At 42.5% G+C, this 18365-nt stretch overlaps 1 protein-coding gene across 3 annotated transcripts in view; it reads right to left on the bottom strand.

Moving 5' to 3' along the window:
- Positions 1–1955: 1955 nt before the first annotated feature.
- The window catches only part of HACD2 (3-hydroxyacyl-CoA dehydratase 2), a 92483-nt gene continuing 76073 nt past the window's right edge, over positions 1956–18365 (bottom strand). The window contains exons 5-7 of one of the 3 annotated variants that reach the window (XM_057696890.1): positions 12120–12241; positions 10143–10321; positions 1956–2711 (exon numbers count right to left, since the gene is read on the bottom strand). In XM_057696890.1, coding sequence (XP_057552873.1) covers positions 2617–2711; positions 10143–10321; positions 12120–12241 — 396 coding nt within the window. In that variant the 3' untranslated portion in view covers positions 1956–2616. Of the gene's footprint in view, positions 2712–4718; positions 4949–10142; positions 10322–12119; positions 12242–18365 lie in introns of those variants that run through there. The other 2 variants (XM_057696893.1, XM_057696891.1) reach the window with 2 other exon arrangements.

Below are 18365 nucleotides of genomic sequence, written 5' to 3'. Positions count from 1 at the left end.
GGCTGGGGCGGCTCCCGAGCCGGAGGAGCGCAGCTGGGGCCTCAGAGCACGCATCCAGGCTGGGTTTTTTTTTTTTGCTCTGAAAAGTGTTATTCCCCGTACGCCTCCAGATTGTGCTATAAGGGTGGGCTGCCTCTACTTTACACGCACAACCAGACATCCGTGACTTCCCGGCCTCCGTGCGCCCTGGGGCCGAAGCTGCGTCCCAAACCCCGGATCGCTTGTGAGGTGCTGCCCCCCAGCGGGGCAGCGCGGCTACGACAACACGGAGGCGGAGGCGGCCTTGGGGCTGTAACGAAGTCCAGCATCTGGAAGTGCATCTGGACTGCGTCCACGAAGGTCAAAGATGGATGTGGAAGTGCTGCCATGGTAATAAGTCCATGTTCTGGAATCATGAGCAGAAAGCACTTTCCAAACATAAACAGATTTATGAAATGGGTACTATGTGCTTAAGTACACTGCCTCTGACATTTTATTTTGCTCAAGTGACTTTTAGGGTGAATTGCCTTTTTGTGGGGAAAAAATAACTTTTTTTTGGTAATGAGACCTACTCCTATAACAGTAAGGGGTATCACTCTAAATTTGGGGGAAAAAATTAGTTTCTCACATGTTTAAAAATGTTGGTTAAAAAACCGCACCCAGCTCTCTCACTCTGGCTCCCCGCTGCCGGCAGGGGAATGTTAATAGGTATGGCTATTTTGGGTAGTGGTTGTTTAGAACAGTTTCTTCACCACTAAACTGTATAACAATGAATCAGTCTATTTGCAATGCTGGGATCAAAAAAAAATATGAGGACTTGCAAAGCTAGTCTTCATTCTTGTTAAAGGGAGCAGAACAACACAGCAGTATTTTCGGAATGCTGTGTGCAACAGTAGGTCTCTTAATTACACCAACGGTAATTCCTCTGGCTGGGGTTTATGTGAACATAGTACACATAATTGCCATAAAATATGACAATGACAAATGACAAAGCCCTGGCTGGTTTCCCGTTACTACCCTAAGACTGAAAGGCAGTACTTTCTGGGTAGCCTCTACTATTAACTTTACCATCTGTTCCTCAGTTTCAGTTGAAATAATTTTTTCTTTCACAGATGAAAGCCTGTCTCCGACGCAGATTAAACTCTGTGTGAGGAGAGAGGTGGTTCTAACCATTGTGCTGGTCATGTCTGTGACCAGACAGCCTTCAGAAAGAAAATGTTCTTCCTTGGAACAAAGACCACCGTGCTGGACAAGGGTGACTCTGAGAAAGACCTGGCAGACTCAGGTGGGGACATGCCTCCCTGCTGGAGGCACCCTGAGATCACCCAGAAAAATAACTAGAAAGTGACCAGCACACGGACACATCAGCACTTTTATTTTGAGGTGGAAATCTGGGGTCCAGAACTAGCAGGCCAAAGTGGCCAAGCGAAGTACCCTCTTCTGTGTCTTTCTTCCCACTTGTTACTGTGAATGTCCGTGTGAAAAGTAGTTCCTAGGATTGGGAGTCCTTTTCCGGAGGGGGTACTCAGTCACTTGACCAAGTACTTGTTTTACTGTAAGATGAACATTGCTGGGCAACAGTATTTCCCCTCTCAGCTTACATTAGAAAAGTTAGGTTAAAACACACACACACACAACACACACACTGTAACAAGAAGGGCCCTCAATCCTTTACTGATTAATTTTTTATTTTTCCTGATATGAGGAATCTGTCTTGTCCTTCTGCAGCCAGGCTGGAGACTAGCTTGGTAAGCTTGAAAACTGACTGTAGGAAGAATGGACCTTTTTGGAAACCTGTTAATATAATCTATTTTTCCTATAAGTGTAGAAAGAACCATTATGAATAGCAGGAATAGATTTTAAAACTGTAAAGAAAGAGCTGGAATCCATAACAGAACTGAAACCTTTGCGTGATCCTACAATACCATTTTCAGGCCAATTCGATGTGAAAAATCACTAGACTCACTGGTCAGTATTTCAAATCCAGGCAGCGCACACACCAGTTTATTTTGAAATGCAACACAGATCAGTATTTTATGAATACAACTTATTACTACATTAATATTATCAGGTAAAAACAGCTTCCAAATGCATGCATAGAAAGTTAAGCATAGTCTTTGAACTCCTTATTTCTAAATATACAAAAAATACATTTAAATTATATAATTTTAGTGAATCAAAGACTTATAAAATTACAGTTTTGGTTTTCACAACATAGAAAAAATATAAAAATGACTATAATATATGGTTGTATAAGTTTTTACCCGAATTTCAAAGGAGCAGTAGGTACCGATTTTGTCTTATAATGTTTTATCTGAAACAGAATTGAAAATAATTTGCAGATTATATCACATCAATGCCAACCTTTTATTATAAGTGAATAACCAAAAACATGAGTGGAAGTGAGGGCACAGTCTCTCCACGTGCCTTAAAGCTACATCTTCGAAATCCTTCCTTTTGGAAGTCTGCTCCAGAGGAAGGTTTTCATCAGGGAGGCTGTGCTTTATCCCATGACCAGCTCTCCACGGCGCCTTGGTAACAGTCAGTATGTGTTAAATGAATGACCCCAACCTTAGCAAACAGAACACAGCAAGATGAGGGTTAGCAGCTGATGTCTGCAAAGCACTACTGCGTACCTCAAAGACTTTTCTGCCAGGAGGTGGTCCCTAAACAGGGGATCTGAAACACCCAATCTGGTGGCGGGCCGGGCAGATGATGCCTTTGACTGTGCCCTGAAATGAAAACGTAAGTCTGACAAAATACCCACTAAAACACCACCTTCCTCATTCACACTTTCTAAGAAGATGTGATACCTGGTGGGGTTAGATGTTCTCAATTCATAAAAGAACACCACCACGTCCAAGGAGAAATGAATTCATGTTAGAGATAAAGAAATCGGTTACTGAGAGAGGTGACTGAAGGACATGGTGGCATGCCTTATTTATCTGCAATGAGCACTTTAAATGTTGAGGGTTGAGACCCTTTTTGAGAAGGGAGTTGTTCGCTGCGTTCTTGTTGCCAAAGTTCAATTTGATGCATAACCACTATTTGTGACAGGCTGTTTTTCATAAATGGTGACAAATTATAATAGAGGCCCAAGTAAAACCCCCAACTCAACAAGCCTGGAAAACCTGCATTTCTCATCCCCTCTTCTATAACTATTCCACCAAAAACAAATGAAAAAATCTTACTCAAATGAAGTAATAAGACTAGTATAACCCAAGTTGATTCTATTTGAGTAGAAATATATTTTGGAAAAATAAAAAGAGAAAAAGTATGAAAAATAACCTTCCCCACATATTTTGTTTATCAAATACAAGAATAGATTCTAATCTCAACACGCCCAAGTTAAGAGTGCTAACTTTAAGAAGCAGAATTTTATTGTTTAATTCAAAAATAATGTATTACACATCTGCCTGCATTCAATTTTAGATTGCTTATTTTCTCATTTTCATCTTAATTTTCAAGCTTCTATGAAACTAAGCATTTAAAAACTTAGTTTTCCATTATGACACTCTTCTAATATTAGCAATTATATTTCAATTGACAACCAGTCAGTAAGCTAGTAAGCTAGACTTTTACAGACGAACCAATTAAAAAAAAAGGGGAAAAGTTTCCACAAAGAACACTCTGTATTTAAAATCTAGTGCACATCTAAACTTGGACTTTACATTTTTATCCAACCCTTTCTTGAAGAGTCTTAGATGCACAGTTTAGCAATTAAAGTATGAAGACATGACGTTAATTAGACAATGTCCATATGTCCAAAGTATTTCTTGGCTGATCCAAAATGCGGGGATGATACTACTTTTAGCTCATGACTGCCCAACTGGAACATTTCACTGCCTCTGGACTTACAACTTGGTGGGAATTACACAGGCCCATACTTAGGAAAAGTATCCAAACAGAAGAGCTGAATGAAAATGTAAAAATAAAATAATAAGCATATATAAACCCATTCCAGACTCCATTTTTAGAGTAACACCTTCCATGTGCTTTCAATAACAGTCTCTACTCCTAGGCGACTCGACTGGCTTCAGGTCCCTAAGTAAGAATAGCTCTTGGCAAACACCTTACTCAGGGGAGTTCCGAGAATGGTACTGTGAAAGGTATTTGTCACTGGCTAGCGACTGAGCTTTCCCTTTCTGAGAACTGCCATTTGGTTAAAATATGATTGAGGCTGAGCCCCGGATAAGGTTGCTTCTCTACAATATACACATACTTATTAAACTCAAGCACATTTCATAGTGGCAGGCAGGAATGAGTGACTCGATTGAAAACAATAGGGTTCTAGTTGTTTTCTGATTACAGGAACTACCCCAAAGTTTCACAGACATATATACATTGTATAATTCATTCACTAGATACGAGGGGAAGGTCCCAGCCATACTTCAGAGCATTCCAGAGAACAAATGGCTTCCAGCATGCAGTCAAGCACTTTCAGAGGGAATGCTAAACACACTGCAGACGGAAACATAACTGCTGCGAGCTGGGCATTCAGCGGGGCACAACTGCATTACTCACTGTAACGCTCAAGCGCTTAGTGTTACAGCTCTGTATTTATCAGACACGGGAAGGAAACAGGAGGGTATAAAATGCCAAATCCCCTTCCAGCGCCATCATAAATATTGGCAACTTCTGGCTGAAAGAGCATGCTGAAATGGACCGGCCAGGATGTTTTACGTAATAGCTTTTGTTTTTTGTTTTGTTTTTTATAAAATCCCAGGCCCATGTGACACTGGATTTTGGTTTTTGTTTTGTTTTGTTTTTTCGTATTTTAAAAATAGTTTTTACTTATTTTCTATGAAACGTATTGGGAACTGAAAAAGTCTGCAGCATTTTTTGTTTGGAAAGTTTGTTCCTGGGGGGTGTGCAGGAAGCAGGAACTATTCAAATTTCTTGTGTTCTTCAGTATGAGAAAGGACCTTTCTTCTCTGGTGTATCATGTGGAAGTATAACTGGGGAAAAACTGGAAAGAAAAGAAAAGAACTGGTTAAGAAGATGATTTAAAATCGTATCTTCTACGTAAAGTACCTATACTTGAGGTTCTCTCTGACTCTCTGACCACTTTCTCTTTCAGCAACTAAGGAAGGTAACAAAGTGGGCTTGGAGAGAGCGGAAAAACACAGAGAGACTGACTTTGCTGCTTTAGCCGAGGGGGAAGGGTAGTGTGGACAGCAATCACAGACACTATTACCGCTACTGCCACCAACCAAGATGCCACAGAGCCACCAAATAATACTCTTTACACTCTCTCATATTGTCTTCACATTTGTTCTCTGACTTCCCAACGACCAGGGGAAGAATTCTAGTGATGGAGTTATCACTCCTGTTCACAGAGGAGGAACTCAAGCCCCAGAGAGGGTGTGCACATGCCTGGGGTCTCACAGCAAATCACCGACGGGTCAGGACCAGGCTCGGGGCTCCTGACTTAGTCTCCCTCTGTCACTGTTCTGTTAGCTGGGAGGTTCTCCTGAAAGTACTTCCCGAGAAAGGCTGTGCTTTGAGTGGGAAGACTGAGGCGGGGAGAATGTTTCGACATTTGATCCGAACACCACTAAGCCAGGTCTGGGTGTAAAAAAAGTCCGTATGAAAAGCAAGCCCTTAGGTACCAGAGATTCTGTTCTTGGTCATTTCATAGATTACTTTAAAAAGGACTGGTTCTCAGGCTTCCCTGGTGGCGCAGTGGTTGAGAATCCACCTGCCAATGCAGGGGACACTGGTTTGAGCCCTGGTTCGCGAAGATCCCACATGCTGCAGAGCAACTAAGCCCGTGCACCGCAACTGAGCCTGCGCTCTAGAGCCTGCGAGCCACAACTACTGAGCCCATGAGCTGCAACTACTGAAGCCCGTGTGCCTAGAGCCCGTGCTCCGCAACCAGAGAAGCCACCACAATAAGAAGTCCGCGCACCGCAGTGAAGAGTAGCCCCCACTCTCCGCAGCTACAGAAAGCCCGTGCGCAGCAACGAAGACCCAACACAGCCAATAAATGAAAATAAAGAAATGTTTGTTTAAAAAAAAAAAAAAAAGAGGACTGGTTCTCAAATGAATCTGGTGGTACTTCCTCCCTAGGGAGTATTTAGAAATGGGGGTTGGGAGGAGAGTATTAAAGGGGATAGATTGTCGGCATTTAGCCAGGAATGCCAGAACCCACAATGTGTGTCAGTCCCCCATGACTAAGAGCTGTCCCACCCCAAATGCCTGGAGTGTCCCTGCTGGGAAATGCCAGTTAAAGCTACCTGACCTTCACAAGGTTACTGTAAACTGGGGGTTCAAAAACCACGTAAAAAACTCCAGTGAGATGCTCTTGGATGTATGCTATCCCTTCTTCCCTTCCCAACAGCTCCAATCTCTATTTTTCAGACAGTAACCTGTGTTTTGGGGGAGGTAACTTCTACTACTGCCAACTCTCCTCTGACAGTTTCCTCCTTTTTAAATGGGTTCCAAGTTGGCCACATGTCAAATGATCCTCCCAAAGTACTCCAAGACATCAGTGGGTGTGTGCACACAGATCTGACAAACCACAGAGGAGGCCCCCGCGCGGAACAGGGCTGCCATCCAGTCCACGCACTCTCAGCAGGCAGGAAGTTATTCACAGAAAGGACCCAGCTTGTGCATAAACTTCAGCAGTGAGAGAACTATTTTGGTAGGAAAGCCAGAAAATTTGACAAGCTCTATAATCTAAAAACTGGAAGTAAAGATATAATTAAACCATAAGGAATGCTACTGGTAATCATCTAAAATGTGGGGCTAGTCCCATTTCTACAGATATACTTTAGTAAAGGGAAACTCTGTGGCAGAGTACACTAAGGACTGTTCCGGAGACTGGTTACAACTGGGATTACAGCACTCATCTAGGGTGGCCACCGCCCCATGGGGTCTGAGGGAGAAAACAAGCCAGAAGCCATTCGTTAGGCCTTTTGTGGCAGCAAGGCGGTTAAGTATACACCTTCACCCCCTAGGCAAGGGCCTACTGGCTACTGAGGGTCAGGGGCCAGAACTGGAGGGCAGATATGGCCCTTTCATATTTTTACACCTTCCAGAGGTTTCTCAGAGCCCAAGAGAAAGGAATGTGCGGGGGAGGCCAGGAGAAAGGGGGTACTTGGGCTGGAGATTCTCTACTGCTCTGGTAAGGACTCCCTGGTGACCAGAACTTGGGTGACACTGTCTCCACCTCAATTACCCACACGCTCACACCGAATCCAACTACAGTGGCTGAAAACATTCCAGATGCATGGCTACTGCTTTTACTACACTGAAAATCTCAACCTGACCACAGGCTATTCAGAATTCTACCCTCCGCTCTTACAGTTCAGGACGTGCAGGATGCAGATGGTGGCTGTGCACGTCATGTTTGTGTGTCCGTCTCGGTGTGTTGGAGTGGGGGTGGGGGGCGGGCTGTGGGTGTCACTGGGCCCACCTTCCTATAAAGTGATGGGCTCTCTTAAGACCTGAAGGCTGAGAGCAACTGGAAATGCTCTGCTTGGGGTGAGTTTCTTCTGTTTCTCTGAAAATTAGAAGTGTGGTCATGGTAACTGACAATGTGTTACCCTGCTTCTTGGTGCCCTCATCCTACATCATTGTTTCTCATTTCTCAGCCTTTTTTTTAACCCCCACCCCTATAACTAACTTTCAGCAACTTGTGCAAGTGGGGGTGGTGGTGATGTAAACAGGACTTAGACGTCTACTGAGTCCTGCAGATGCTGTACCTACTCATACTGCACCTGCAGCAGAGGAGAGGAGCGCCTTGCAAAGGACTCCAAATCACCTGGATGTGAGAAAAATCCCAGGGCTGCAGCCTGTGGGCCGCACACAGTGTGGGCTACATGTGCAACAACGCAGCATCAGGTCAGGAGCATAAGGAAGAGGTGCTGCTTCATAGGAGATTTGTATGTCATCAACTTCCCATTAAAGAGGACTAAAAGAAACCTAAGTTGTAGAAAGGAAACCAAATTTGGTAAAGAAGGCTGCATGTCAACAGCAACCTCTCTCAACTCTGCGTTTTCTTTTTATAAATACAAAGTTTTGGAAAGTTGGAAATGCGCAATTGGCTGAAATGAACTGTACAAACTGGTCTCAATATTAACAACCTAAACAACTGAAAACACTTAGGGCCACTGGCTCAGGCCAGAAGCATAGGGAGTACCAGCAGACACAAATGATTTGTGGCAGGACATAGAGTCCACAGTGCCATCTTGAGCTCGGGTGGGGGGTTAGGGCTTTGCAGGGAACCTTTTAACCCCTGTCCTTGAAATTAACCCTTTTTCTTGTTCTATAAGAGTTAAGCTGCCTTAAAAAAGAAAGAACATCCAAAAGAGGCTGAGAATGGAAGTAGCGGGAAGGACTGAGGTAAAGAATGCAGACGTCTGTTGAGAGGAGAGCGCTGCCCTACTCTCTCTCTGTAAGACAGCTGGCCCTAGGCTCTGTGTTTTCTCTTTCCTCTCTTTTAAGGCCAAGAAGGAAACTCCCGCAGAACTGGGTTTGTTTACCTGCAGGAATCCTATCAACCTGTGCTTGACCAGGCCCCTTCTCTACATTGAGAAGGGCCAAAAGGCCGGGTGCCGGTTGGCCCAGACTGCAAAAAAGACTAGCAGGTGCAGGCAGACCCAGGCTGCCCTGGAGCACTGTTCCTGGAGTAAAGCCCCTCCTTCTTCAACAGACCGGAAATCTTGCAGCAACTCTGAGGTAGGGGCCCCAGGTCTCTGCCAATGTGGCTGCACCTTGTTACCGGTTTGATTTCATGATATTCTCCTTGCCCTTTCCCAGGTGTGCAATACGGCATCTATCTCCACTGGAAGACTTCTACGGAACTGAAATAAATCCTGTGGTGCTGGTTGAGATATTTGTTAGTTTGGGCAGAACTGCAATTAGGAGTTGTTGCTCCAGAGACTAGAAATGAAACTCTAGAGACACAAAATTAGAAAGGTGAACAGCTCTAAGCTAATTTTTATTACTTAAATTTTTAGACTCCTCCAGATTTCTCTTTTGTTTGCAAATCAACTACCTTTTCCATCTGAAGAGCCACCATGGTTCCAGCACCAGAGGAGGACCTGATCCCTAATAAAGAGTGGCAAATGAACCATGAAGCAGAGCTGCACCCAAGAACTTCTCCAAGATAAACGTTCACATGAAATCGGAAGGTGGTCCTTTCCACACAGCGCATGAGATGCAGTTGTCCCCAGGGGGACACAAACATGTCACCTCTGACTGTCAGGATGATTCACTCAGTAATGCTTAATGCCGTGGGCAGAAGAAAAATATCCAGCCCTCTAGGCTGAACTTAACCCGAGGTTTAGGGGAGAATATATAGCATCTTACAGGCTGAAGTAAGATTCAGAGTAACAATGCCTACGGAAGTAGCTAAATGAGAAGAAACATGAACTTTACAGGTCCTTGGGTAAAACCAGCTCCTTTTGGATATATGGAAATCAATCATAGGATTGCAGTTGAACACCAGAATTTGAGGAGTAAACAACTTTCCCTCAGCAAACACGACTCACTTCAGAGAGGCCTCATACCCGGCTTTTTCTTTCCCTTAACGTGGTCAGAGGCTCGTTTGATTATGCATGGATGCAAACCCTCAGCAGTGCTATTAAGGTAACTGGAAACCATCCTGAAGAGAACACTGTGTCCTGTTCAGATGGCGTTAAGGGTTTATCTCCAAACAAGAAAATAAGAAATATAGAAAAAATAAATTAATCTATTTTTATTTTGTTATTTGTTTCCAGTCAACTACCAGTTCCTTAAAAGTGAAGTAACTGTCTATTTGGATATAGTAAAAGTGTAAAAATATCTATAGTGTTTTTCAAATACTGTAACAGGCAGTTCTCAAGAGATAGAAAAAAGTCAAGGTAAGGTCTTTAATGGCTTTTTTTGCTTTCCACTCAGTACTTTCCTCCAATAGACAGTTAACCTATCCTGGCATTCACTGTTTCAAACCCACATGCTGAGAAGGACTGCATTTTGGCAGCTGTACTGAGAAGGGTTCATCTTTATTCAATTACTACCAGAGAAAATTCCCTGACAGTCGGCATTCAACAAAAACCAAAGTGTTCCCAGTAAATCAGATTTATGGTGTGAAAACAAGCAAAGGCATTTAACTCTAGTTATTGTTGAGCCAATTTTTAAAACATAAATAAATAAATGCATAAATATCTACTTACTTGGAATGTAGGAGATCATTATCAGAATTAGGAATGCATAATAGTCAAAGGAGAAATTGTATTTGTTAGGTAAACTGATGGAGTACAGGCCAGCCTGCCTGACAAAGGGCAAAGCAGCATATATTGTGAGCAATTCTCCCGACACTCCCATTGGGTACAGCACAATGAAAAGTGTGTACCTAAAACAAAACAAAATATTCATTACTAAGGTTCGAAGCCAGCTTTAGCAGCATGATATATACCCCCATCACTGGTAATCGGTATTGGTCTGGGATAAAGCTAGCGTTTATACATTTTCCTGTTTACCCGCTGCTTAAATTCAGGTTTTACAAGCCAGTTTTTGAAAAGGGCAAAGCAGGTATGTTTCTGAATCTTCTAAAATAAAAGAAATGTGTTTGGTCAGCCTCAAAATTTGGCCTAACTAAACAACTCTTCAGAACAACTCCCTAAAATAACTGAGATGATGCCAAATATTGGTAAAGCAGGAGCACTGAGTCATAGTTTATATCGAAGGGTCCTGCCTCATGGGGCAGGGGTGGGTTTGGGGGGGGAAGGTGTTGGAACACGGTGTCCAGGAATCCCTACAATGTACACCATGTCTAGTCTGTGGACTGAAAAAAATAGCACATCCAATGTGTGTGTATATTGTTACAACTTTTCAAATGTCTACACGTGCTACTGTGAAAAATAACATATATGCTAACTTTAAAAAAACATGAAACAATTTGTGATAGCCTTTGGTCATTATGTAATTTTCTAGTCAAAATACAAATCACATGGGCGACTCCACACAATTTCTTTCACTTTAGAAAGGAGTTCCTCAGGTTTCAAAAAGAATTCGGAGAGGTTGATCCTATGGAACTAACTGGAAGCCCTTCTGAGGTATGAGTATGGCTAAAGAAATCATCAGCTCAGACTTTAGAAAGCCTTTGGCTGTTTGTGGCTGACAATAAATACTGGGCTCAAAAGCTCCAGGTACAGGAGTTGTGCTAAGAAATCTGTGACGAAACAAAGACGTTCTCCACTGCCACCTTCAGCCACGCTAAAGAGGACGGTGGAGAAGACTCTTCCGTGGGCCACAGAGGACAATGGACAAAAGAACCTTTCTCTAATAGAACAATCAGGGTTTGGTCAATAAACTTGCCCTATAACCAGGAGAGACAGCTTTCACAAGCCTACCCAGCTTGGTGAGAAAGTGCCATGTTTTTCCCATTCTCCCCTTTTCCTAATACAAATGTTTATTTTAAAAAAAGAAAAAAAAAAAGAAGTTCACATACTTGAAATGTTGGAAACATTTGGTTTATGTCTTTTTAATCACTAAACTCAATAAATCGTCTAGGAACCATCGTTTTCCTTTTATGAAATGAGGCACTTTGGCGCAAGGACGATTTTGATCCTTTGGCCTTATCATTCCTTCCTGTAGTCTTTTCTAACTCAGAAAACTGCTCACAACTGTATCATAGTTTAGTTCAGACAGATGAACTATCAGCCTTTTACCCAAAATTTGTTACTTTTCATAACAAATATTACAGCTAAAAATAATCAAAGCAAACTGATAATATGCTAAAACTGCCATAAAACATTTGTTACTAATTGAAAAGTAATTTAAGAGTTATCTTGTTGGCAAAACAGACGACAGTTGGAGTTGGTCCAAAAAAAATCATAATGGCTCATAGGTAAAATTTTCTATGGACAAAAAAAGGGGTGGTATATCAAATCTCTATTCAGTAATTTAACCGAAAAGAACTGATCCCAAAGAAACACCTCAAGTAGAGATAAAAAATTTAAACGTGTTTCTATTAATCAAAGTTATGTAGAAGTCACTTATCCTGACGAAATCTACAGACCAGATTTCTACCCAATCCCTGTCTCACACAATTTTATTTTTAGAAATAAAAACAGTATTTAGGCAATAAAGGAAAAATACAGTGACAGATCACTTCAAAAGTTAGTCTTTGTTCCCTGTACTTCTTTTACCTGGCCCATTTGATGAGGTAAGGCAGGTGGTTTAAGAGACTGAATGTATAAAAGGAGTAACGGATAATTTCTGTGATTGTCCAGGCAATAACAAACAGAAGGACGCTGTCTTCACTCTGTACCTGTAGGAAAAGGAAGACAAAAGCAAAAGCAAACACATAAAACATCTTAACAGAGAAGCACTCACAACGTGGGGAGCCGAGCCGCTAGCCCTCCCTTGTAGAGCTGGTGGGTTGAAGAAGTCGCCGCAGCCCCTGGTCTTTGTCCTCAGTGGCTGTAGCACAGCACGGAAAAAGCCAGCCACGCAAACGAGCGCATGCACGCCTATGAAAACAACTGTGCAGAGCCAAGTGATGAGGGGCAAGTGAGAAGGAACTCGGCTCACGGATGAGTAAGAGAAACAGGGAGGGGGGATTACATGAGCTGTAGCCCACAGGGAGAAACAAACACGATGAGTGAGTTTCTGCATGTTCGCTTGCTGACCTGATGTGGAGAATATGAACTGGTGAAAAGCTTGGGCTCCATTAACAAGAGTTTTAATTGGATCTGCATGACAACTTGGAATCCAAGGAAATTTCAAAGAAGGGCAATGTAATGATTACAACACAACTGAAGCTAATTCCCTGGGCAGGATGAATTCACATGGGGGAGGCTGGAGACCATCTACCAGGCAGGGCCCATTTATTCTCTCTCACTGGTGACTTCTGCCCCCAGACGAGGCCTGGTTTAACTCAAGGATTACAGAAGCTTCCATGCTGATCACAGGAGGTGGCAAAGCCAGAAGAGCTTTGGAATTCTCGGCCTCCTCTGAAGTTGTTTTCATGCTGAAAAAATGGTGTACTTTTCAAAAGAGCTCCTTAGGTATTTTTTTTTAGCGGATGTCCTCATGAGGTGCCTTAAGACTGCAAATCTTGTGTGAAAATTTATTACTATGGCATTAACTTTCAGCAACACCCCCCTTCCCACCCCAGCTGGATTTACAATGATCCTTGGAGCTTGAAAACCAATAATAAGAAACAACCTTGCACCCCAATTCACTTAAATTTTCTTACCTCCAAAAAGGGTAGAGAGTTGGATGTGAATAAGAAATTCCAAACAAGCAAACCAAACAAATTCCAATTTCAAGATGGATCGTCTCTGTCGTACTCCTCACATCTAATACAACAAAGGCATGGCATTCTAACCTTAACTTTTGCCTCCCTGTATTTGCAATGTTAATTTAGCACTTATATTCTTCCTCAGAAAGTGTACATGGAGTGATCCACCTACACAGCGAAATAAGTAGTCATTTACATACCTATTAACTAAATTGCCCTGACAAAGAATTTCATACATCCATAGTTACTATTCTCTAAAAATAATACGACTTTCATACTGTCAAGAGCAAGAGTACTTTTTGTTTTCCTGGTGCTCTTATATTAGCCAAAGTAAAGCAAAAGCTAAACCCCTCTAAAGCTTTCATGTTTCATTTTTCAGTCTGTTCCCAAATCCTTGCTTAAAACCCATCTATACTAAAATATAATTTCAGAGCACACTTTGCTTTTTGACATATTTTGTAATCCTCCTCATCTTAAGGAGATATGTTTTTATAGCTATGGGCTAAAGCCTTCCTTAAAGATCTTTGGGAGTTCATCTAATATTTTGCATTGCAATCATCTTGAAAGCAGGGAGCGTGTTTTGTTCATTTTTTGACTCCCAAAAGCACTTCGTGCTTTTCACAAGTAGGAGCTCAACAGATATTTGTGGAGCAAAACAATTCAATCCTAATCAGTCGCCTGCTTTTTGATACCTGATGTTAGTTTGTGTGCAGTCTCAGAGGGCTTCAGAGGGACAGGGGAAAAGCAGACAAACCAACCCCCAGCCTCCCACTCTGATCAGCCTAGAGGTTATCTGATTCACTGCTCACCAGCCCCTCACCCCCCACACCCCCTCACCCCCCATTAGACTTTAACCAGAACTATATAACAAACTCAGGCTCAGGATGAATGTGAAAACAGTCTGTTCCCAGAACCCAGCTATGAAGACCATGTCATAATTTTAAAAGGAGTAAGGATGGGGAAAATGACCATTTTGTACAAATGATATCTTCAGATCAATAGGAAGTACAACATGCTATTAAGAAGGGGCTCCCATACGGTCAGAGACCAAGCTTATCTAATTTGCAGATAATTATCCAATGACACAAAATAGGGGTAGAATGGAATGAGTTAAAACCAGTAAGATCCGTGAGCACGTTTGGGCTAGGCTGACCAAAAACGTCTTGAAGCCACGCTGCAAAGCTGCATGTTCACAATCATGGTGGAAATGGGGGTTGCACGCAGGACAGCCCGGCTGGCCAGGAAATCTTCCTTTGTCTGGTGCAGTGAGCTGCGTGTTGGACCCTCCACGCTGCAGACAGCAGGTTTCAGGCCCCTGCTCTACAAAGACAGAGGAGGCGTGGGGAGTGGGTGGCTTGTGTAATTTAGCCAAGGGAGTTTACACAGAAATTCAAGCTGGAGAAACAAATGGGCACAAGAGAAAAACCTTTACACACAAATAGCATCATATGTTTGACTTTAAAAGGCTCAGGGAGTATCGGTACATTAAAAGCTGTCATTTTTATTACATTCAAAGAAAAACAGATGATGCCACATAAGAAAATGGCTATTGTAGAAACCCTATTCTTCTCAGCATTTTAGAACCTACTGATAACCTCTCTGCTTATTTCAAAGAAATCCCCTGATCATGCTTTCTGGTAAGTGTTCTTGCCTCTTCCTGATACCCTTTTCATTTGTGAAGAGAAGAGATTCTGGTAAAATCTAGGAGATGAGGACGTGCGTCTGTTCTTGGCAGAACTGTGAAGAGTACGTTTATCTCAGTATCCCCTGGTTGCCATAATAAAATACCATAGTCTGGGTGGCTCAAGCAGCAGAAACGTATTTTCTCACAGCTGTAGAGGTCTGAGCTCAGGGTGCCAGCCTGTGCGCCTCTTGTGGGGACCCTCTTCCTGACTGGCAGCAGGCTGCTCTATCCCCACGTTCACACACAGCAGGCAGAGAGAGAGGACGTTCTTTTTAAAAACATGTAAAAGGTATCATGTGCAGGGATATAAGTGCCTTACAGGCACTCATCTCGTCGTGCAGATCCCATCCCCATAACCTCATCTAAACCTAACCGCCTACCAAAGGCCCCACCTCCAAATACCATCGCATCGGGGCTTAGGGTTTCCACACGTGAATTTTGGGGGACACAATTCAGTCCACAGCAACGTTTCAGACCAGGTGTTGGTAAACTTTTCCTGAAAAGGGCTACGTGGCAAATACTTAAGGTTTTGTGCCATATGTGGCCTTAGTCAGGTATTCTTTTATGTTGTTTTTTTACAACCTTTTAAAAATGTAAAAACTGTCACAAAATGCAGGCTAATTTAGCCACAGGTCAACCCTGTTCTAGATCCATTTGACCCCCTGCCACTTTCCCTGTCTGTTAACCTCTACAAATATCATTCTTCAGCCTTCCTTTGGCAGACACTGTGTGTGTGTGTGTGTGTGTGTGTGTGTGTGTGTGTGTGTGTGTGTGTGTCTGTGTGTGTTGCTGGGAGGTGGGGGAGGCAATATATCTATAACCAGTGGCCACTATGGAAAAAGGAAGTACTCTTAAAAGAATAAATATAGGCAAGTTTTTCATGTTATATCATCTTAAAATCTTAGTGATCTCTTTGCGATAAAATATACATAAAATTTACCATTTTATTTTTTTTAAGATGTATTTATTTTTATTTATTTTTGGCTGTGTTGGGTCTTTGTTGCTGCACGAGCTTTCTCTAGTTGTGCTGAGTGGGGGCCACTCTTTGTTGCGGTGCGTGGGCTTCTCACTGCAGTGGCTTCTCTTGTTGCAGAGCACGGGCTCTAGCCACTCAGGCTTCAGTAGCTGCGGCTCATGGGTTCCGCAGTTGTGGTGCACGGGTTTAACTGCTCCGCAGCCTGTGGGGTCTTCCTGGACCAGGGATCGAACCCGTGTCCCCTGCATTGGCAAGTGGATCCTTAACCACTGCGCCACCAAGGAAGTCCCTACCATTTTAATCACTTTAAGTGTGTATTTCAGTGGCATTAAGTACATTCACCATGCTGCGCACCTATCACCACTATGCATTTCCAACCTTTTTCATCATCCCAAACAAACTCTGTACCCATTAAATAATCTCTCCATTTCTTCCTCCCTTTAGCCCTTGGTAACTACTATTCTACTTTCAGTCTTTAAGAACTTGCTCATTTCACAACATTGTAAGTCAACTATACTTCAATTAGAAACAAAACAAAAAACAACTTGCTCATTCTAGGTACCTCAATTAAATGGAATCATACATACAGTACGTGTCCTTTTGTGTCTGGCCTGTTTCATGCAACATAATGTTTTCAAGGTTCATTCATGTTGTAGCATGTATCAGAACTTCCCTCCTTTTAAAGGTTGAATATTATATTGTACGTAAATACCACATTGTTTACTGATGGACATTTGCATTGCTTCCCCCTTCTGGCTATTATCAATAATGCTGCTGTGAACATGCGTGTACAAATATCTATATGAGTACCTGTTGTCAATTCTTTTGGGTATACCTAGGAGTGGACCTGTTAGATCACATGGTAATTCAATGGTGAGCTTTTTGAGGAACTACCAAATTGCTTTCCACATTGGCTGCACCATTTTACACTCCCACCAACTGTGCCAAAGCTTCCAATTCCTTCACATCTTCACCAACACTTGTTATTTTCCTTCTTCCTTCCCGACAACAGCATCCTATTGAGGGTGAAGTGGTGTCTCGCCGTCTCACTGTGTGTTTGATGTGCATTTCGCCAGCCACTAGCGATGCTGAGCATTTTTTCATGTGCTTGTTGGTCATATGTGTATCTTCTTTTGAGAAATGTCTTTTGCCCATTTTTAATTTGGGGAGGGAATAATTTCCTTTTAATAATTATGATGACAATAGCAGTAAAAATAATTATACCTAGTAGTTACTGAACTCATACTATATGCCAAGCACTTTTTGATATATATTACCTCTTCGAATCCCCATTTTACAGATGAGGAAAGTGAGGCTTACAGAATTTGAATCCAGGTCTGTGCCCCAGAACTCTGAACAGTTCTGACTTGTCTTCTTGGGCTTCAGCCATACACACACCCCTGCTGCTGTGGGGAGAACATCTCTCTTGCAATTGAGGATGGGGAGGTGAGGGAGAGACATAGAGATGGCAGGTGGAAAAGATGGCTAGTGTGGTTGGAAAGTCAGTTATATGCTGTAAATAAGTAAACTGAGCAAATAAATCAATTATTTAAAAAAACAGACATCTCGCTACTGGAATAGGTATTTACAAACATGGAAGGGAGAACACTAGAAAGAACACTAAGGTGTTCAATTGTAATTGGAGGAATTGGAATGAGCTCATGATTTTACATGTGTGTGTGTACACACATATACACATGCAGCAATATAAATACTTTTTAGATATACGTGTGCATGAGTATATAGTAGCTTTCTCTGAGAGGATGAAGAAGCAATAATGTCCCAGGAGCGAGTAGCACTTCAACTATCTAGATCTTGGTTCCTGAATATACCATTCTCCACTAAAAGGAACCAGGCTCCCTGGCATGATGGCTGATTCCAGGGCTGGGTCAGGGGAAGTGCAAGATGATTCTGGAAATCTTTTTGTCAGAAAGTAAGGAAATGCTCAAACAATGATGAAGTCAAAAGGACAAGAAGAAAGGGTTCCCACTGACCAAATCACACACAATTTTAGCATCAAAGTAAATAACAGATCACAATCCACTGGATTATATAGGAATTCACGCGTCCAAACTTATATAAATAAAATAAATAAATGAATAAATACATGTGAGAAAGGGGAAGCTATTCCTTACAGCAGGACGCCAACTCATACACGTAAAAGAAATGACAGAAATAGAGAATCACCGTTTGGTAACCATCACAGCAGCGGTGCACAGAGACAGGAATCACTCTCTAAAAATACTGACCAATAAAACGGGGAAAATGGTGACTTGAAGGTGGAGAAAGCCGGCAGGCACCAACAGAAGCAGGTGATTGAGGTCCACATCACCAGGGGTGGATGGGTTGTCATGGCGCTGCCACCCCATGTGATGCCCTGAAAAGAGCACGGCACCATTTCTGTGGTACTACTGCCAAGAGTGCATGGCTTGAACTGGTTATGAGTGTTCGTGGTTGGATCTAGGTTGAGGGTTACCCTAGAGAAATAA

The sequence above is a fragment of the Hippopotamus amphibius genome, chromosome 10 (assembly GCF_030028045.1).
Source record: "Hippopotamus amphibius kiboko isolate mHipAmp2 chromosome 10, mHipAmp2.hap2, whole genome shotgun sequence".
Taxonomy (NCBI): domain Eukaryota; kingdom Metazoa; phylum Chordata; class Mammalia; order Artiodactyla; family Hippopotamidae; genus Hippopotamus; species Hippopotamus amphibius.
The sequence above is the reverse complement of the archived record's forward strand: the minus strand, read 5'-3'. Positions and strand labels throughout refer to the sequence as shown.